At 41.5% G+C, this 22,955-nt stretch overlaps 2 protein-coding genes across 2 annotated transcripts; both read left to right on the plus strand.

Annotated features, from left to right (window-relative positions):
• The first annotated feature begins 941 nt into the window (after positions 1-941).
• Positions 942-17,368, plus strand: LOC147892465 (uncharacterized). Its single transcript, XM_087387395.1, has 4 exons — positions 942-959; positions 1,356-2,062; positions 2,185-2,248; positions 17,231-17,368. Exons 1-4 carry the CDS (start codon positions 942-944, stop codon positions 17,366-17,368), a joined length of 927 nt encoding a protein of 308 aa, XP_087243521.1.
• Positions 17,369-17,708: 340 nt separating this feature from the next.
• LOC147892466 (protein PLASTID MOVEMENT IMPAIRED 1-RELATED 1-like) lies at positions 17,709-22,416 on the plus strand. The gene is made up of 3 exons (XM_087387586.1): positions 17,709-20,048; positions 20,161-22,153; positions 22,266-22,416. The coding sequence occupies exons 1-2, from the start codon at positions 17,869-17,871 to the stop codon at positions 21,245-21,247; spliced, it is 3,267 nt and encodes a 1,088-aa protein (XP_087243712.1). The 5' UTR covers positions 17,709-17,868; the 3' UTR covers positions 21,248-22,153; positions 22,266-22,416.
• The last annotated feature ends 539 nt before the right edge of the window (positions 22,417-22,955 follow it).

The following is a 22,955-nucleotide window of genomic DNA, read 5'->3' on the forward strand; positions in this document are numbered from 1 at the left end:
AGAGAGACAAAAGGACAGACAGACACAGACAGAGAGAGAGAGAGATAGGGAGGGGGGTACCAAAGGTGTGAGGATAGGACGGATGGAGGAGGTGGGTTGTGGTGAATTGAGCTGAAGAGAATGGATTGGGTTGGATTGGGAGGAGGAGAAGGTCTGAGAGTGGGAGTGAGAGAGAGATGTGTACCGGTAAGTTGTTGCTTTTTCAAAATGATACTGCTTTTCTTCCGGCACAAGAATCTCCCTCTTGAAAGCCGATAGTCGACACGCCCCATGTGTAGTCCTTGGGATTGCAATTGGAGGACGGATGCTCGTTCGAAAGCAGGATTGGGGAGGGATTGGAGGATGGTATGCTTGTTTTAAGGTCATTTTCTAGTTCGGCTCTCTATGAGGATGCCCTTACTTTTCTCCATGACTCTTTTAGCGCATGCGTTGCTCCTATCCTCTCTTCCTCCTGCCCCTCCCCCCTCCCCAAGCACCACCTTGTCGCTGCCCCGCTCTCTCCCCCCATGTTCTCTCTGCCTGCACCCTCCTTTCCCTACAGCTACTCTTCGAATCGCTCTCTCGGCATTCTTGGGCCGCACTCGGATTGTTGACGGACCAACGAGTGATCTAGGGATTTGTTTTGCAACTGTGATACAATACAAGACTCTTAATCCCCATGTTTTGTGAGATAAATTTCTTTGAGTGTTCACCCGTTTTGAACCTATACTTAGACTTTGTTTTATGAAGCTATTTGTTGTGAGCATTCATTGGTTTGTTTGGGGTAGAGTCATTTGGACAGTATGTTGCTATTATCCCTATCTTTGGTTTGAAGGGGGTGTTAGGAGGCAAAACCTTGATAAGGTTCAAATACTTTGGAGAGAATGTCGAATGTTGTAGATGGAGTACTTGGTAATTTATGCTCCCCACGTTATTCAAATACTTCTCGATTATTCTCGGCTATGGTTTCGCCAGCGAAAGTATGATCTTGTCTTCTTCACACAGTGCTAGTTATAGTTGAAGGGAGCCTCACCCATAACACGAAATGTTTATTCTTAACTTGCATTTTGTTATCAGAATAATGTATTGAGGAACTCCATTTTTTTCAATCATTTAAAAGAAGTTTCCTTTGGCAAAACTATGAATGGCATTTTTATTTAATCATTTGAAAGATGGTTACACTCTGTCATTTTTCATTTAATCATTTCAAAGATGGTTTCACTATGTCATTTATTTGTTTTTCTTCTTGTGCAGGTGAGCTTATTGAAAGTTGTGCAACAAATGCCTCCAGTAAGTTTTTTTTCTTTTTCTTTTTCTAGTTGCATTTCACCTTTGCATTTTTGCAAATCTTGTAATTGAGTTCTTCGAACGTGTAGAGAAAGAAACGTGATGTGTCTAGTCCTATCACAAGAAAAGGTGGTAAAAGGAAGAAGCAAGAGTCAGAGGTCAAGAATGAACTGAAGGAGCTTGAGCAAGTTGACATTGAAAATGATATTGAGGATCCTGGGGACAACAAGGATAAAACTATAGATGATCCATCCAACAAAGTAGGAGTTAAAGATGATGTGGAGGATATCATTCCAGAGTGTGTTGAGAGACCTTCAGGTGCAGATATTTTAGAGCTTCTTACAGTAACTAAAGAAATTCCACCTCCTCGAATTCCCTTGTGTCGTTGTCTCATAAACCCAGTTGTGCGTCAAATTAGGAATGATTTGACCATTTTGAAAAGAGCATTTGAAACAGAGGGATACATTCCGACCAAAGGATCTTTTATTCTATCTATCAAAATGCCTGATGGGTCTTCCAAGGATGTTGATGATGTCACAAGAGAACGTTGGGACAAGAATTGGAGCTTAGTTAATGATGAGTTTGAATCAGAGATAATTGGCACACCATGGAGCTTTCTATCAAACAAAATGTTCTTCGTGTGGGAAGGAAATCATCGTACGGCATCTTGGATGGAAAGCATAGAAGAGCTTTACACAAATATCAAGTCTAGACACATTAGAGTGCAAGCTCAAATTATTGAACCGGAAGCAAAGGATGAGCTTAAGCTTGTTGCTGCTCTACAAAGATTTAACTTGTAAGCCTTGTTGTTTATGTTTACTATATTGAGCAAGAGGGTTGGATTATTTGAATAATCCTTGAGATGGTAAGTGCTTGTAAATGAAACCAATTTTGATCCATTTAAGTCAATGGTTGCAGGCTTAATGAAGATGCAATTGTTGTTACTAATCTCAAGGATTATTTGTACCACACAAGCACACTCGTATCCTGTGATGCTCAATATTTTACTCAGGATTTTAGTGAGGAGGAGAAAAAAGCTATTGAGTTGGCAAGACAAAAAGAGGTTGGAAGTGGACGAAGGGTGTGGTATCCCCTCACCCAAACTATTCTTGGGAGGATGGTATTTGCTGTAAGTATTAGTTCTTTAGTTTATATATTTTGCTTTGTGTTCCAATAACATTATGATGAGATTATCTGTTTATGTTGAAAGGGGAAATGGAAATCAGATTTTGAGGCTCAATGCAAGAAATTGCATTCTTCCATGCCAAAGGATGAGAGAGAGTCCAAGATTCATGAGATTAAAAAGACTGTGGGAGCAACATATCGAAGAAAAATTACACGGGTAAGTTTTCAATTTACCAAATTTTGTATTTATAGATCACAAATTTGAATTTGTAGTCCACAAAATTCTACGTTTTATATCTCAGATATTTGAATTTATAGTTTGCAAATTTGAATTTATAGTTTTCAAATTCTAATTTTACAACTCATAAACCATAATATATGATTTGAAAATTATAAATCTATAGTTACAACTTGCAAATTTTTAGTTTGTACTTTGAAAACCTTAATATATGGTTTGTTGTGTGTATCAAAGTCTCTTCTAAAACTTTACTATTTGGCAGATGCTTTCAATAGTCAATCCTTCCCATGGCAAGGAGTGGTTTAATATCCTTTGGAATTTACCATTTGAGGATACATCAATGAAGATCACTTTGGAGAAGCTTTACCAAGTATCAATTGCAACCTGTTCCAAGGCAAAGCAACTATCTATTCTTTCTCTTCTTGGTGTAGATGACAATCTAAAGGAGAGTTATGGGATGCCTATGACTGACCATGGTTTCATACCTTGGCTTGCAAAAGAAGTATGGATGGACCATGTGTTGGTAGATGCTGGGCGATTGCTTGACCAAGTGATGAAATCATCAAGCATTGAGGGTGCAGCTACACTTCTAGACAGTCCTTCTATTCTGGAATACTTTGATGGCATTATAGTGAGACACAGGTCTTTTTTGTTTGAGCCTTTAGCTTCATTGATGACAGTTGCTGTTGTTCCATCCAAGCAAGTTGATCTTACAAATGCCAGCAGACGATTGGTTTACAGGTGCGTTTTGGCTTTCGTTTTCAATGGAAAGATATCTTTGTAATACCTTGCATTCTCTTATATTATCCTAAAAATCATTTAGGTATCTCCATTATCTGGCTGCAAATAAGAGTCTTAAGGTGGTACCATCCATTTGCAAGGCTTGGACTATGCTTGCACCTGCTACTTATTGCATGTACACCTCTCATATTTTTAGAGAGAATAAGCATAAGGATGGTCATATATTGCTTACGGAGTGGGAAAGGAAGCACTGCCCTTGGTGGATCGAGATGAAGGCTGGAACATGTATCGAGGAAGAGAAGGAAACTTATGATCGCCATTTAAAAGGTGAGTGCAAGTCAAACTTGGGTTCGTCGGGCAACATGGATGAGGCACAAAAGAAGAGGCTTGAAGAGGAGCAAAAAGCAATAGTAGAAAAGCAAAAGGCAAGTCATGTGACTCCAAATAACAAACGTGGTGGAAGACCTAAACCAACGGGCACTTCTAACACAGGTCTATTTTCTTATAACTCTTTCTTTCATGTTTCAAAGTGATTAGAAGCTTCCTACAAATTTAATTTAGGGTTCTTTGTTATTGTAGACGATGATCCACGAAAGGAGGAGTCTCTTCTTAGTAAGAAAGTGTGTAATACGGATATGGTTTATGTTCCTTTGTCCACTTTCTCATCATTTGCAACTCGTATCTCACAAGAAAACTACAAAGTTTGGGAGTATGATTATGTATCACTTGGAAAAGAAGTTAAGCAATACAAGTACGATGGGGCTTTTCAAATCATAAGAAATTTTTACCATGAACTTGGTGGCATGAAGAAGTCACGCAATGGAAAAAATGCTGCATGGAGTGTGGATTTTTGCTTGATTGACCTTCCTACATGATCTATAGTGAGTGGAATCAAGGGTGGAATCCCTGGATGGAACATTCTAAATGAGGAGCATATCTCATGCTCACTTGCTATTGCTTCATCTGTGATGGATGATTATGGATGGACATTGGTGATGTGTTCACCTGTATCCACTTCATTCGTTGAGCGTTTGGCAAGACAAATGAGACTAGAGGTTTCTTTTAGGTGAGCAATATATCACAGTTGATAATGTTTGTTTATGTGAATTGCATTCAGCTATTGGTATCTTATAGTTAGTACATGTAGATGGATCGTGGAGACGGGAGATTGCATTGATGTTGCGGATAATGTTGGCTTTGGTGTCAAGGTATGTCATTTGGCTATTTACATGATTGTCATGTTCTTGTTTGTTCGTATTTTAGTATTCTCCATTAACTTTTTCAATCTATGTTTCATGTAGATTACTGCCTTTCAAATCCTTACTTGCCTTCAAGTGTACGGTGCATAAAAAAGGGAAAGGGTGGACAGTGGCGTGGTGGGTTAGAGAAGAGTAGCTCCATGATGTTGATGTTCATGGAGTTGTTGTGTCCGATTGGAGGCTCTGTGCTTGAGCTTGGTGCAGGTACAGCACCTGGGATGAAAGCAGCAATTCACTCAGGACGTCCATGCATGATAGTGGACAATGACAAAGAGATTTGCACAGGATACTTAGAAGGCATGCTTAGAGACAACTTCACAAAGGCAGGGCCTTCAAGTGTGAATCAAGCAGTCCTCATGATAGATGATGAGGAGACAGACTATGACTTTGATGCACCTCTTGATTAGTGAGTAATTTATTTGATCTATGTGTATAATTTAAGCATGGTTAGATACTGACTAATTGAGCTTAGTGTTCTGCCTTGCTATGCAGAAGATGTGGCTAAAAAAAAGATATTCCATAAAAAAACATTCATTCAAGTATAACTCCATTGAGTGTTGCTCGGATAATCCGCTCAAGGGTTTCCGCTCATAATATGTACGCACCCTTCTACATGTAGAGAGAGAATGCCTTACAATTCCTACATGCAAAGAGAGAAGCTCTCCAACTTGTATAAATGCCACATAATGGAATGAAGCCTACACTCTTTGGGGCATTGTGTTGAGTTCTACTTTGGTATTCCAATAAATTGTCTCCAAGTGTCCATGCTTCCTTGCACTCCACATCCAAAAGCATGTCCTAACCTTGCAACTCCTCCTCCTCCTCCTCCCTTCTTCACCCTCTCCTCCTCCCCCATGCTCTTACATCTTCTTCCTCTCCCACTCCTATGCTCCCCCTAAGCCCTTAGTCCCTCAACCCTTGACCTCCATGATTTACGAGGGAGACGAGTTCTCTGCCATGTACTCTACCCTAAACCTTGGATCCTCCTTCTGAACCCTGAACAACTTCTAAAGCTTGGAGCCTCCTTCTAAACCTTGGAACCTCCTTCTGAACCCTAAACCTCCCTCCAACCCTTTAACTCCTCCCAAACCCTTCAACCCCCAATGAAGGCGAAAGCCTCCATTACCCCAATCATGATGATGCACGTTCCTTTCACACATGCATGCACTATGTTTGCTTACCACACTTAAAGCCTACGTCTCTATTGGAATATGACCAGAGGTCCTAAGCTTCACTTATACTATAAATGACAACATTGATATATCTATCAGTGACAAAAAGCCTTGGAATCCTGCATACTGAGAATACCCTGCTCTCCTTACAGAAGTCGTGGGAAGAACATTTGGTGCTACTGCTAGGAGACTAGCGTCTCACATAACGAGTAAACATATGCAAGTATGTGTAAAAAATAAGCTACCACAAAATTTCATGAACATAGCACTCAAGGGCAAGGAGAGTAAATACAAATTCCAACTCTAGTTAAAAATATCAACCCCAAGCATCCACCTTGGGTTATTACCTTGAGAAAATTTTTATTTCTTAAAAATTAACCACTTGAAGAAAAAATAAAAATATGTAATGGTTACCAATTTCACCTTTTTGCAGAAGAGCAATCCGAGCTAACCATGAAAAGTTATGGCTCGGGAAGAGTTTAGGGTTTAATGCTAACCCATAAAGCCATTCCTATAAAACCCCACCCCACCCCTTCATTCTTCTTCTTCCACATCTAGTCTTCATCCTCTTCCCCATTCCGATCCCTACGCAAGACCCTCCTCCTTCTCCATCGACCACCATCCTACTCCTCTCCTCACCGGTGAGTTATTTCAAGCCCTTCTTGTAGCGATAACATGGCCATCCACCCACCACCCATTCTCCCTCAACAATCTTGTTACATCAAGAAAGACTTGGGAGAGCATTGTAGGTGATCATCTCCTCCTCCCTTTGAATTTCTGTCAAAGTTTTTTGTCTGTCAAGTTTCCACACCCACCCTCCACCACCACTCCTCCACCTCCACACAAACACACCCCCTGTACCCCCTCCCTCCCCCTCCACCTATGGAAGACATAGAAAATATCCCTGTGTGGATGGGTGAGAGAGATAACATACACAACATCATTGTGCCTTTGATCCATAAAGCATATGCTGAAGTCCAAGCCATAGTGGATGGTGGAGCAAGTGTGAATGTCCTATTCAAGGAGCTCTATGATGAATGGGGTCTCCCACCAATGCAAAAAGCTAATTTCAACATACGCCTTGCAGATGATTTATGTGCAAAGCCCTTGGGAATAGTGAATGGAGTGTCAACAAAAGTTGCAGGAGTCCACTTTTCTCTTCAATTCACAATCTTGGATCTCCCCAAGAAATCTTATAAAATCTTGCTTGGACGTCCTTGGTTGCATGAGGCATCAGTTCTCCATGATTGGGGAACTGATAGATTGACAATCCAAAATTGTGACACCACAGTAAGAGTCAATGTGGGGACAGGAGCAATAAAACCAATTGTGCCTAGAGCGTTGGATGAAACCTCTTCAACGACGATCTCAAGCAAATCAGGCCCCCTACAATAACATGCCTTAGTGGATGATACACAAAGCAATGTCAACAATTGGATCCAAGCAATGGTGACCATTAACAACTGCCATTCACTAGATCCCATCTTTTTGCAAATTGATGCTAAGGTCATGCAGGTAAATCCTCCACTCATGCATGAAGAACCAATTGATCTAGAGGTGCCATTCTTTATGGTTGACCTTAACTAGAATGGTGAACTTGAACAAGCTATTCATGATAATAAGGACTTAGATTTTCCATGGGACCTTGAAACAGAGGCTGAACGTGCTCAATTTCAAGAACATGTCTTTGACAATGATTTATCCATTCTCCATGCCCTAATGGCGGTCGAACTTCCCAAAGTTGAAACTCCAAAGTTGAATAATGGCAGAAGATCCTGCAAGAAATTGAAGGAGGACATCATCATCGCAAAGCCAAGGCTAACGACTTCAATGAGTTTGAACGAGTCCAAACTAGGATCATCAAGTTCTATCTTACCTAGCCAGCTCCCCCAAAATCTAAGCCAGCTCCCCCAAAATCTAAGCCACCTCCTCTTGAATGGTCCCTTGATGGACTTGAAGGAGTATGCATAGCAAATGAACCCTTACTTGGGAATACTTTTCTAGTGGAAAAGTTACCCCACAGTTCCCAACATAAGAAGTTTCGAAAGTTTAAGCCACATGTGCGGATGAAGCTTGATAATGAGATTTCAAAAAAAGAAAGTCAATAAAAGCCTCAAAAATTGGATAATGATACTATGCCACCCAGTACCCATAGCACATGTCAGGCTAGTTCAACACCATCAGAGGCTCTGATCTTTGAGAAGTGCCAGAGTACTTGAAGAACTACACCAGTGAGTGTCCCCATAGCAATGCCAAGACCAGTAAGAGAATCTAATGTGCAAGAAACTGATAACATCGGAGAGACTCCAATCTATGAGGGACCGTGCACAATAAACCTCGCCCTTGAAGGGGAGGAAGAAAAATTGGTATTCATTGGGAAACAACTTACACAGGAAGATGAAACAAAGCTCAAAGCACTCCTAATGGAATACCAAGACTAGCTAGCATGGTCATACAAGAAAATGAATGGAATTTCACCAGAAGTGGCAGTACACACGATACCTATTAGGAAGGTGCCCACCCTAAGGTATGTGGACCTTATCGAACAAATCCAAAATATAGCACCATGGTCTATGTTGAACTGGAAAAACTCTTAGATGCCAGATTCATCTATGAGATAGAGCACACTAATTGGGTTCCACCCATCATCATTATGCCTAAACACAACAAGAAGCTAAAAATATGAATGCCGCCACAATCAGCGATGACTATTCCTTACCCTTAATAGAAATAGTCTTGGAAAATGTGGTTGGATCAGAGATATACAGCTTCTTGGATGGCTTTAATGTTGCTCTTGCAGACCAATCAAAAACAGCATTTGGGGTATATTTGCCTATAGATTCATGCCATTTGGCCTTTGTAATGCCCCGGCCACATTCCAGAGAGTCATATTCACAACTTTCAAGTCATTTATAAATAAGTTTCTACATATGTTCTTGGATAAATTATGCATCCACTCAAACAAAACAGACCACTAAAAATGTCTTGAAGCGGTTCTAATCAAATGCAGGGAGTATGGCATCTCCCTAAATCCAACAAAATGCCAATTCGTGGTCACTCACGTCGTTGTTTGGGGACACATTGTTTCTCAACATGGGATTGGAACTGACATGGACAAAATCAAAATCATCATGGAATTGCCTCCTCCTACAAATTCTAAAGGTGTACATGTCTTTATGGGACATTCTTGCTATCATAGAAGATTTATCTTGCAATATTCCATGATAACCAGAACACTTTACAAATTATGAACACTTTACAAATTATTAGTGGAATTCTTATGACAGAAGAGTGCGATCAAGCCTTTGAGCTTTTAAAGTGGTGCCTAATCACAACACCCATCCTTATATCTCATAATTGGGATATTGATTTTCATGTTCATACTGATGGCTCCAAGTATGCAATTGGGAGTGTGCTTTGCCAACTTGGTGAATATAAGAAATACTACCCATTCTACTTTTCCAGTCGACAACTCAATGATGTAGTGGAATTCTTATGACAGAAGAGTGCGACCAAGCCTTTGAGCTTTTAAAGTGGTGCCTAATCACAACACCCATCCTTATATCTTATAATTGGGATATTGATTTTCATGTTCATACTGATGGCTCCAAGTATGCAATTGGGAGTGTGCTTTGCCAACCTGGTGAACATAAGAAATACTACCCATTCTACTTTTCTAGTCGACAACTCAATGATGCGGGGATCAACTATACCACCACAGAAAGAGACGCCCTGGCAATGGTGTATAGTGTTAAGAAATTTGACACTATCTACTACTAGCAAATGATTTTGTCTTCCACACCGACCATCAAGCATTGATTTATCTTGTGAACCATCTATTTACAATAGGAAGAATAACCAGATGGCTCCTCTTGCTACAAGAATTCAACTTCAAAATAGTGGTCCGCAAAGGTGCCCAACACTACATTGCCGATCACATGTCTCATGTCAAGTCGGGAGAAGAAGCAACTAGAGTAGAAGATGACTTGCCAGATGTCACACTATTTCAGATAGATGTTCTTCTATATTGGTGTGCAAATATCATTAGGTAGTTAATGGCACGAAGACCACCCCCTAAATGAAAGCAGTGGATGCTAGAAAACTAATTTCAAAAGCTACACCCTATCAACTCATTGCAGGACAACTATATAAGATGGGCAAGGACTAGGTTTTAAGAAGATGTGTAATGCCTCATGAGATCATGCCAATCCTTAGTGAAGTCCATGAAGGCATTGCAAGAGGACACTCCCAAGGGGAAGCCACAACAAGAAAAGTCCTCCTCGCAGTGGTGGCCAACACTTTGGGCAGATGCCTATGAATATGTCAAAAGCTATGATGTATGCCAATGGACTATTAAACCACAACACAAGGACTTCAACCCCCTAACAATAGTTGTTGCAAAAAAACTATTTAAAATGGGGGATTGATTTTGTGGGTCCCATCCATCCAACATCAAAGGGAACATAGGCATGCTACATCATTGTAGCCACTGACAACTTTACCAAATGGGCTGAAGCAAAAGCAGTCAGAAAGGTAGATGCCAAAAGCACAGCAAGATTCTTATACGAGAATCTGATCACCCGATTCAGATGCCACATTGAAATTGTGTTGGATAGAGGCATGCATTTTGTCAATGAGGTTATCCAAGAACTCTTATTTGGCTTTATGGTAATCCATAAAAATATCACTCCTTACTACCCCAAGGGAATGGATAGGCTGAATCCACCAACAAAATATTATGCATTATCCTCACCAAGGTAGTAGAACCACAATGTTTTGATTGGGCAGAGAAACTGAATGCAAGCTTATGGGCATACAGAACCACACTCAAGGTCAGTACAAGGAACACATCTTTCCAATTGGTGTATGGCCTTGAAGCTGTGGTCCCACTAGAATTTGTAATACCAAGCCTACACATAGCAGTACAGGAACACATGGGAGATCATGCATTCTTGAAAGAAAGAACCTATCAATTGGAGAAGCATACAAAGACCAGATTAGTCGCCTAACAATAGAAAAACATAGAAGAAAGGCTTGGTTTGACAAAAACCTTAAAGCCAAAGACATCAAGGAAGGTGACCTAGTCTTACTGTATAATGCCAACGTCCACAAGGGCAAACTCAAGTATCTAGGTCAAGGACCTTATTGAGTAAGAAAAATGAATCCCATCAGAGCTATGCTACTAGAAACATTGGATGGAGTCCAATCCAACACAACCATAAACGGGAACCGATTGAAGTGATACTACATCAACACGAAGCCATCCCCAACAATAATGAAGATTTGGAAACCTCAAGTCTTCAATAGTTAGCACTAGATTGTTACACGCATACTCATCACTAGCATATGCACATTTTTTAACATATAGTTTGCACTAGATTGTTACACGCACACTCATTGGCATATGCACGTTTTTGCACATATAGGAAGACCTAATCAATTTCCACCTCGGGATGATTGAGTCTTAGTTGCCCTATGAAATCCCACAAATAAGCATATAGTTAGTCCCTACCTAATCGATAGATCATGTGCACTCACATGATTTTGCATAGGCACATAATAGATTACATCAATAATAGTACCACACACTTTCATTCCGTACTCTCAAAGCATGCAATGAATTCACAAGCAGGACAAGAAGCTATGCCAAATCTCAAGATGAACCAGCAAAAGATTATGCAGCCTCAGCAACAACGAGACCCCTGCCAAGCATCACAACCGTCTCCTAAAAGCACAAATATCACACTTGTATACAAACTGATCTACAAGTTCAATGATTTGGGGGCAATCGCATCCAACATGAATGCAACTTGCAAGATGGCAAGAGATGCCAGCCTTAGCAATGAGACCCCTGCCAAACCTCATCCCAAAAGATTCGGTGACAGAGTTTGCAACCCTCAGCAATGCCATTTGAAGGGAAGTTTGTGTGGAGAAGCTGTTGTTCACTGGGCTTGTGTGGAGATTCACTAGTTAGCTTGCATGTGCCGGACTGGCAGTTTGAAGCGGCGATTGGGTGTGTGTATTATCCACCTCCCATCCCTCCTTGCTTATATGCGTCTTTATCATGCATCAGTGATGATGCTATTTCTCATGGTAAGGGTGTCACTTGTATGGGCGGCCTTGTCGTGTATAGCACCATGGATTCTATGTACATATGGGTGCTGATGAGTTAGTACGACGAATCTAGTGTCCTTTGTGAGTCGGCAAACTTGGGGCAGAAAGAGGTCGGATAGGCAGAGCATAGTCAGACTTTGTAGAGCGATTCATTTGGAGGATCGGAGTCAAACTAAATGGTCCGTGTGGGCGGACACTAGAGTCGGAAAAAAGTCAGACTGGAGTGGGTGAATCGGACGTGGGATTGAATACATGAACAAGGCATCAAACTGTGGTCGAAATCCAAAAAGTCAGAAGAGACACGTGCGGCACATGTGAGGCAGTAGTCGGATTTGTTTAGTTTGGTCCCCATCAGAGGCTTGGCAGAGTTTTGAGTCGGTTTTGTCGAATTGTTTGGACTTCTGTCAGAAACAAGTCGGACCATTGTTGGAGCAGAGCTCGTTGCGGCGTCATCTTGTTGTTGCCTCCTCTCACCTGCATAATCATTGTTGTCATTGCGGCGTCATCTTGTTATTGCCTCCTCTCACCTACATAATCACTTTTGTTTATTGTAGAGTAAATTGAGCATACCTGAACCGGATGGGAAGTGCGGTAATATCGTTGCTATATTGTTGGTGAAATCTGCACGGAATGTAATTGTAGCCACTTTTCATGTGATTGCTTGCTATGATGTTATGCAAAGCTGTCACTAAACTCTGTTGGAATTCCCTTTGAAGGCATTCTCACTGGGGCATGGAACTCTCATTGTATTTGTGTTGTTTTCTGAAAAGCCTCTTCGTCGGTCTTTGTCGACAGAAGTGTTATCTCGCAACTATGGGTATTGGGTGTGCTGTCTTCTGTGTTGTCTGGGTCCGGTTGTTGAATTGAGATGGAGATCCCTTGAAGCTTTGGTAGGACCCCATTAGTTAGCTGATTGGTTGAAATAGAGACTCTATAACTGTGTATCTCAGAAGGGTTCTGCAGTGAAATTGTGTTGATCTTAGCCTATGTGGGATCAGGACCAATGTAAGGCTTAAGTCTAAAACCATTGACTAGATCTGCCAAGAGAAATGTCCCTTGCTCATATGTATCAATCACCTTGAATGGACCATTCAATGGGAACACCAAATCTAGTTACAATATTGTGATACAAAAAATGTGCAACTGTTCTAGCTTTGCATGTCTTCAATGCTACATCCTCAACCCATTTAGTGCAATAATCAGTAGCACCAATAATATATTGATTACTTGAGAATTTGGATATAGGTTTGAGTCCAATAAAGTCCAATCCCCACTTTTGAAAAGGTCCCAATGGAAGAATGGGATGATGTGGCATTCTGTCACTATCCATTGGTCTGTCATCCCTTTGACATGACAAGCATGATCTGGCATAATTGTGTGCATCTTTTAATACTGTGGGCCACCATAATCCAGCCTGCAAGATTTTCTTGCCCGTGATATCACTTGAGAAGTGACCTACTGCTATGCTAGCCCTCCATGTGGCTCTACTAACATAACTTTTTGCTCATGGTTGTGGACACACCTTTTGATGACTTGGTGAATACCTCTTCTATCTAGCAATGATAAGGAAAGGTCTGCTTTGCAGAACTCTTCAACATCATGATATGGTGGGCATCCACATAATTGACACCCCAGTCCAAGAATCTAGGGTATTTAGTCATCATGGTAACACAGGGACATGTAGGAGCATGAGGCACAAATAAGACTGTTGGGGGAGGATATGGCAGCGGGTTTAGGATCCCATTTTGTGCCTACTTTCACCGATAGAGTCAATCGAATTGATGGAATGGTGCAACTCACGATGGTGGTAGCATTCTTCCTACGCCAACATAACCTCATTGGGTGTTAGTGGATTGTGGTCATCAAAGAGTTAACAAGATGGATGCTACGTTAATAGAACATATCAAGCAGTGCACACACAATCCTAGATTGAAAATGCAAAAATGAGTTGGGATGTAACGCGATGGCGAGTCGGGTTAGAATACGCATATGACCATCAGCGAAACTCAAAGGCGAATGCAGAAAAGATATAAATTGAACTAAAATAAAAGGAAATGATAGCTAAAACTAAAATATGAATTGCCAAAGTTTGTTAAAGGAATGCTTTTCCCAATGTCCACATAGAGTCTAAAACTCAATGCTTGGATTAAATGAGCAAGAAACTTCTTTTACAAACTAACTAGTAACTCTTAAAATGGGAATGTGAAGCCCTTTAAATCCCTTTTGCTACCAATGGTCATCTAAGACATGGGATGCCACTGGGTGTTTAACTAGATAAGATGTCCAAAATGTCTGACACATAGTCGCCCCTGGGCATAACTATCTCTAACTACCTAAATGGGTTGATTGTGGGGTCATAATGACCTTGTCAGAAGCAACTCAAATTCAGATGACCTCAGCTAATGGTCAAAGTTACTAGTGTTACCAGGTTGGGGTGACTAGAGACGTGGAGATAGGTGGACCGGATGGGTAACATTGACTAGTTTCCTTGATGAACAGATGATTGGATATTTTTAAAAGCTCTAGGGGTTGATGGGGTATCCACAACATTTCCCCTACAAAATATGCCATCTCAAATGATATCAATATGCAAAATCATCATCATTAAGACCATTGTGTATTAAGTGAGAACTATGGTGTGTTACCCTCTTTTAAGATGCCCTCCAAATAGTGCTAAATTCTACCTAAATTTTAAAACAAAAGTAAAATTTGTACCTATCTATGAAAAACTTAAATAGAAATACATAGTTTTAAAATCTTGCATGATTTAGAGACCACAAATTTTGATAAGATGTGATGTGAGATGCATGTTTGCTAATTATAAATTAATAATTATGATTTTAGGTAGATGGTAATGATTCTTTGCTTGATAATGCTTGTTTTCATGGAATTCATGACCTACTATACAAGCTAGGAAAAATATTGTAAAGAATATAGAATGTTAGCAGGCCCCATAAAGAGAGATGACACTTTCATTTTGAAAGATGAAAACAAAAGAAATTATATTTCATAAGATTAATAATTAAAACCATGCATTCAATTGGATGATGTATTGATTCTTAGTTCTAAACCTCAAGGCACTCAAACCATGATTGATCTATGAAAAATAAAAGAACAGCATGATATGAAAGTATAAAGATATCAATGGATAAACATTCTTCTTATTTTATTTAATTTAGAAATATAGACTCAAATAAATTAAAACCTATCACTTAATACAATAAGCATTCCAATTCTATATTTCAAAGTTATTAAGAACAAAGTTTATTGATCAAGAATCATTAGAAACTTAATTGTAATGACACATGAAATTTCGAAAGAAAGGGGAACTCATATTAATTGGATGTATGTAAAGTGAATACATCAAATACAGGAGCACAACTCCAAACATAGAAGTTGCTCATCCTTATTAGACGGCTTCTCTCCATACACTTCCCCGCGAACTATACCAAAATGGGGGCTAGACTTCGTTGGTCCATTCAAACCAGCTGTCCACCCATTCGGTGTAACAAGTATGTGATCATGGTGACTGACTATTGCACCAAGTGGGTCAAAGCACATGCTATGCACGACAACCTAGTGGCCTTAACAGCCAAATTTGTCTATGAACAAATCATGACCCGTTTCGATTGGCCAATAGAGATTGTCAGCGAAGACCAAGGGGGCCATTTTGCCAATGATGTAATATCCAAGATGACAAAGCCCCATTTGTTCACAAGATGTCCACAGTATGCCACACATAGGCCAATGCGTGTGTCAAGTCCAGCAACAAGGCCATGATTATGGTCTTCAATAAAATTGTCAATGAGAATCACATCAAATGGGACTCCACCTTATATGGGTGAAGCTACTTATAAATGTGGAAATGGTAGATTGTCACAATTTTTTGAGAGTCAAGGTCAATTTAAAAATGCATTACAAGGGTACTCTTTGAAAGATTCTGAAAAGAAGAACCTAAAAAGAAGAATGATTTGGTTTCTCCTTGGGTTTGGGAAAAAATACACCAAAGGTACGCTCTTTAAGGACACTATTAATAAATGATTAGCAGTGGGCATTGTAAATTCTCACAAAATATTTGAGAGACTAGATATACTCTATTTCTTGAGAGCTTTTGAGAAGACAAACCCATTGTGATCTTAAACTCTTTTTTTTTAAATAAAAGAAAAAGCCGACTAGCATTGCAGATCAGGGAGGTGGAACTCCTAATCAAAAACCCCTTACAAAGAACTGGCCAACTAAATGGGTCTTCACCTGTGCACAGCCTACGCTAAGTATAGCAAGAAACAACTATAATATTAGCTACACTAGTAAGCAACTATAATATTAGCTACCTTGTGATCTTAAACTTAAAGAAAATACTTAGTAGTGTCAAATTTGTGTAGCCTATTAAAATAGTCCTCCTTAACATTGTGGAATATCATTGGAAATGGGGTTGCTTTATAATAATTAGATTGGTTATTGTAATACATAAATTAGGTTGATAACAATGTTTGACTAGAATATCAAAGCCAGGTCCCCTATAACATGGCGACCATAGTAATGTTTGATGAGTGCCTTATATTAATAAAGTATAGAAATAGATAAATTAGAATGAAGTTCCTATGAATTGAGTTTGACTAGTTAACACAACCTTATGCTTGCAAGGAACCGCTGTGCCTAATAGACAAGCATTGACCGTATGGAAGGCACATCATGTTCACATTCGATAGGGTAAGTTGTTGCCCATGACTCTGAGATAGGGTGTTGTTACCCATTGTATGAGAACGCTTGCATTGTGACATGATGGTTGTGGCCTAAGGTTGAGTTATCAAGCAAAGTGAGTGTGAGGATCACAAGACAAGTCATCACAATTTAGCTTATTTTCGCTCTGTTTTCTCGTAATATCTAGGAGGGTTGCTTAGAGGGGCGAGGGGGAGGTTTGAGAGGAAGAAGGGAAAGGGGTGAGGAGGGAGCATTGAGAGCGGCAAGGAGGGAGCTAGGCGTGGGCAGGTGGACGAGTGTGGAGGGGGGAGAGAAGGGGAGAGACAAGTCGGCACTAGAGAAGGGATCAGGGGTGGGCAGAGAGAGGGGAGGCGAACGGGGAGGAGAACAAAGGTGGCAAGTAATTCTCTCTTTTTTTTTTTGGGGTTACTCAAGATTAATCTAAACTTAGCTTAATTGGATGAATAATCATCAAATTAACTTGCTTAATCATCTTATAACTAATGTGGTTTTTTAAATAGTTTTTCCAGTCACACACACATGGCCAACTACAAGGGCTAAAGGTAAAGGGCCACAACTTGCTCAGATTTAATCTGAGCCGTTCGATTGTTCAGAGGCGGGATGTGCCTCCTCCATTGCCGGCAATAGGATTTCATGGCGACGGTACACGTAGTACTACGCAACATCCTTCTAAGCTCTTCCATTCATATCTCTCATCGTCGCTGCCTACTTGTCATACGACTTTCCATTAAAGCCCTTGGATCTAAGTGCCACGCATGGATCTACGCGTGCTTGCCATTGACAAGCTAACAAATGAGCACACGGACGGATCAATGGGGTCCAAAACAAGTGCTCCTAGTCCCATAGTACGGGAGTGAGTTGGCCTTCCTAAGTATGGAAAAGCATTTTGGGTCGGAAAGTGCACGGGCCACTCACCAGTTTCCTTGTAGGAAAGGCGTGCCCCCAGCCATTCCCCAATACAAAGCTGGCAGGAATAGAAAGACCTGGAAAGCCATTTTCTTCTTTAATTTTCCAAAAGACAATTCCAAACTCTTTGGTTTTTGCAACCGTGCCGCCATCGCCATCGCCATCGCCATCCCAGCTCGCGAGCTCCATCTACTCTCTGCCCTGCACCTCCTCTCTTCCTTGCAACATTTCTTCTTCCTCCTACCCGATCGCTGATCCCGATCTTCTCCTCAATTTTCCTTTTTGCCCTCTTGTTTGTTTCTTCCTCATCGATCGCTCCTCATCCATGCCGCAGCCCGTTACCAATGTTGGCAAGCTTGTCGACAGCGCTCAGATCATACCGGACTCCGAGGTGAAGCCCTCCGCTTATCGCTCGTCAGGCCAAAGCAATACTAGCACTCTCTCCAAAAAAGAAGCTTTTGGCTCGGTTTATCATCTCAGCAGCAGGAGAGATGCGGGGAATTCCCTCTTCTCCCGCCGTTCTATTAGCTCTCCTGCACCGATGATCGCTTTGGATCTGGCCGACCAGCACCCAAGATCGTCGACGTCCAGCTTCCTCTTCCCAGCTGAGAGCGCTGAATTGAAAACGCTGAATGACCCTGGCCATCATTTGTGGCGCTCTCAAATTTTAGAGAAGCAAGATCCCGGGGCGGGCTGCGATTCTAACGAAGAACTGGACGAACACGCAATCGCCCACATGGGGCAGCAGCTTTTCCACGTTATATTCTCAATGCATGTCCACAGCATCAAGGACCTTCCTGCGGCGATGGATGGTCTTCGCCTAATTGTGCATTGGAATAGGAAAGAAGAGGGCCTACAGACGATGCCATCGAGGGTGTTTCAAGGAGAAGCAGACTTCGATGAGACTCTTCGTCAGCGATGCACCGTATCCGGCAGCGAAAGTGCTAATCACGGGATCAAGTACGAATCGAAATTGTTTGCTCTCTCTGTAGTTGCGTTAGATGTGGACGAGCTGGAATTCGGAAAGCATGAGCTTGATTTGACCCGTCTTCTGCCAGAGTATCCCGGTGTTGTGGCCTATGATAATAGGCCTGCAAGTTGGACAACCAATTTTGAACTCACGGGCATTGCCAAAGGAAGCACCTTGATCGTCACTTTCAACTACGATCTCGTGCACCATGAGGTTATGGAGGAGAGTGATGCGCTGTCTGACAGGTCTCGATCTACGCGGTCATCTGGAAAATTGTCATTCGCTCCTTCATATTCTGAGCTTGCTGCTGACCCGCAGCCTAGAGGAGAGAATTTTAGTTTGTATGACCAGCATGACATCGAAGGCCCTGGTCGGTCCGCCTTCCAATACGCATCCTCCCCGGTTTCTGGGTTGTCCGGCTTGCATGGAGGCTCAGGTACCCTCTTTCAGTCTAAACCCAGCTGGAAATATCTTCCTCGAGATGATGAAGATGTAGATTTTACATTCCCACCAGCCCAATCACACGAGAGCGAAGCGGGGTATAGCAATCGAGGGGGAGAAGACGGTGAATATGAGACTGACTTCCTTGTGAAGGACAGGGGAAACCAGGTGGGATTCTCTCATTCAGAGGAGAGGAAGAATGCATTAAGTCCGTTGTGGGACGAGGGGTTGGAATTACCAACATTTGAGAAACCTATGGCTCCTGATTCTGAGTTGGACCTGGATGAGGAAGTGGATTTAGTGGCTGGAGAATTTTTAAACTTGTTGGAGCTTGGTTGCACTGCTGGATATTCAAGCGCTGACAGCGAGTCAAATTCCCCTAGAGCAAGACTATTAAAGCAGTTCGAGCAAGAATCTGCTCTAGTGTTTAACGAAGCAAATGTACCAGAAGGCAATTCAAATGGGAGTGTAAAAGAGCAAATATCTCAATGGTCTGCTACGGGCTTCAATATGGGTCAGGTTTGGGCATCTGAGGATGCTACAAACTTAGCCTCATTTATGGATGCAGCGGAGTTAGAACTTCGGAAGGCCACACAAACCATGCGCAGCAAGACAAGAGCCAAAATGTTGGAGGATGCTGAGACAGAGGCTTTGATGCAACATTGGGGGCTAAATGAAAAATCGTTTGAGAGCTCGCCTCGTCGACCTGCAAACAATCTTGACGCTGCTTCAAAGTTAAGGGTCTCTGAGCCCCCCCCTCTTGGAAGGGGTCTGGGTGCAGTAATCAAGTTGAAGGATGGGGGTGCTTTAAGGTCAATGGGCTTGTCACATTTTCCAAAGAACAGGACAAGTGGATCACTAGTAATGCAGGTCTCAAGGCCAGTCGTTGTGCCCACTTCGATGGGTTCCACTGCACTAGACATCTTGAGAAACTTGGCCTCATACGGAATGGAAAATCTTGCAACGCAGGCCATGACGGCCATGCCACTGGAAAATGTTAGTGGCAAAACCGTCCATGATATTGCCAGAGCGGGTACTACCAGGAGGCTTGTATCAGACGAAGGGGAGGGGTTTTCTTTGCCGCACGGTAACAGGTGGGCAAAAATTACCTTCGTTTTGAGTGTGCTTAAGGTTTTATTTTTCTCACTTGTCTTGACATATTCCCACCATTATGGACTCATGTTTCTTATATCTCATTACTTTCAGGTACCAAAGCGTTCCTAACTCTGTGGGGGGTAAGTCAATTGACCAAACTTCCCTTGTAAAGAATGAAGGAGGGTGCATGCTTGATGAGTATGTATCTTTAGAAGACCTTGCTCCTCTTGCTATGCATAATATTGAAGCTTTAGCTATTGATGGATTGAAAATACAAGCTGACATGGCAGAAGAAGAGCCGCCTTCCTATTTAGATGCAGCGGCCTGGGGTGTTCTTGATGACCTGAAGAAACAGGACAAGAACAACATAGGCACGTCACAGGGTGTGGCTGGGATGCATTTCAGTACATTTGAACCTGGGGAAGGTGTCTTGTCAGAAAAAAAGCAAGGCGATTTACTCTCTATGGCAATAACTTTAGAAGAATGGACAAGGCTGGATGCGGGTGCTTTTGATGATGTTGAGTCTAACGACAAGACTCTGGCATTTTTGGCTGCTCATAAAGCATATCATTCAGATTGGGAGCTCAAAAAGTCACAGGATACTAAACAACACACACAAGGGCATGGACATGTAAGGAGAGGGGGTATAATGGGGAATACACTAATGATTGCTATGCTTGTTCAGCTTCGGGATCCACTCCACAATAATGATCCTGTGGGTGCCCCAATGATGGCACTCATTCAAGCAGAGCGCGTCATGGTCCCCTCTAAGCCTCGGATTGGTAGAAGAGTTTCTACAAAGGGTAACAGTGAAGAGGATGATGAGTTGAAGGAGGTCACAGTACAAAAAGCAGAGGTTCCCCAGTTCAAGGTTACAGGTGTCCACATGTCTGGATTGAAAACAGGGGGTGAAGGAAGAGGAAGGGAGGACCAAAAGAGTAGTTGGGGTAATCAGAAGCAACTGCAGGCTGGATCGCGCTGGCTGATTGCCCAGGGTATGGGGAAGGCCCCAAAACACGCTCTTCTAAAATCTAAGCCTGCTCCAACAAAGACGAAGGTGAAACCAGGTGAAACGTTGTGGAGCATTTCAGCTCGTACACGTGGTTCAGGAAACAAATGGCAGGATGTAGCTGCACTAAACCCTCACATAAGAAACCCAGATGTGATATTTCCAGGTGACACAGTAAGGACAAAATAGATTGCCAGATGTCCCAAAAAAAGGGTCATGTTAGCCTTTGCCAGATGTCATGCACGAATGCCAATGGAAGTGTGTACCCTACTTGCAGAAAGCTGGATCTGTATTTGCTGTAAATGGGTCCTATTGCATGCTCCAGGTCCGTATCCTGTGGGATGTGTATTTGCTGTAAAGGGGTCCTATCTTTACAGGAGCAGAGGCCAACCATCCGTGGAATGAGTGAGTTCCAGCTTAGAGACTCCTTGGCGGTACGTAATCACTAAAAACTGAGAAATTTCATAGGAGGTATGATTATGATCACACCCAAACATAAGCTTTTCTGTCTTCTTAAAGCTCAAAGCCGTGCCACATTCAACCTGACTTGTAGGAGTTCACACGTGATGTTAGAAAAGAAGACCAACAAGCACATTGTGACTGTCAAGAGAAGCAAATGTGCTCATACCATTTGTTCTTACAAATGTCATATGTTTCTGGTAGTTTGTGTCTGCTGCTACCTTGGAGCAAGAACCCAGAAATCCTCCTCTGGTTTTTGTTCTATACAAAAAAACAAAGCATAGAGAGTGTGATTACATCTTCCATGTATGCACCTTAGTTTAGAAGCCGGCATTGTCACATGTTAGCTACTGAGAAACCTCTTCCTCTTTTTTAGAAAGGGCAAGGATACAGTTCTGTGTCCCTTGCTGGACGCTGATCAACTTCAATTTCAGGTTATCATTGACTCGGCGGACAATGGATAGAAGAAACCACTTACATGTAAGCATCTATATATTCAGCATGTGGAACATGAATTTTCCCTGGAGACTCCTATATATTCAGCATGTAAAATCATGAGTGAATTCAAACACAAAGCAAGCCATGCATTTTGTGGATGTTGAGAAGACAGATCCAAGTGCCAACTATTTGCCTCAGGTATGCACAGATCTACTACTAGACATTTGGAATTTTCATGGTAAAATAAAATTTAAAGTGCAAGGTTGAGTAGGGCACACTAACAAGGTTGATTATAATATAATGTATCTAGTGCAAAGCGGGACAACACGAGGTTTGGTGAAAGACATGCCATGCTTTATCGTGCAAGGGATGTCGAGGAATGAATAGAAACCAAAGATTAGTTTCATGTCAAGGCATTACTTCATATGCTCTATTCCTTCCAAATCTCCAACCTTGAAATATATAGCCTTTCAGAGGGGCCTCATGTCATGCTTCATTGTGCATGGGATGTCAAGGAATGAATAGAAACCAAGGATTAACGTCTAGGCATTACTTCATTTGCTCTATTCTATTCAAATCCCCAAGTGATTCTGGAATCTTTTGAAACTTTGATGGCAGCCTATTCTTGGGTACTGATGAGAACATAAGTGTAGCTTTGCTTACTAACTTATTTTTATTTTTATTATTCTTATTTACTTGTAATTTGTCTAAAGCACTTAAGAACTTCCTTCTTTCCTTTGTTCTTTTGCTTGTTCTATAAGAAATATTAATTTGTAAGATTAGTCTTATGAGGGTATATATTGTTTTTTTGAGCGTCCCAGCCAAACACAAAATTCTTGTATCAAAGTACTCAAATTTTTTTAACAAAGGACTACCCAACTACAATTATGAAACATTTCCTACAAGCTTCCTATATCTTTGTGTGATTATATTCTCAAACATTAGATTGACCTTCGACTTGGACAATCAATGCCTTGGCATAATATTTCCTCTTACCTCT

Source organism: Dipteris shenzhenensis, chromosome 16, assembly GCF_047967505.1.
Source record: "Dipteris shenzhenensis isolate YYH24624 ecotype China chromosome 16, Dip_SZ_1.0, whole genome shotgun sequence".
Taxonomy (NCBI): Eukaryota; Viridiplantae; Streptophyta; class Polypodiopsida; order Gleicheniales; family Dipteridaceae; genus Dipteris; species Dipteris shenzhenensis.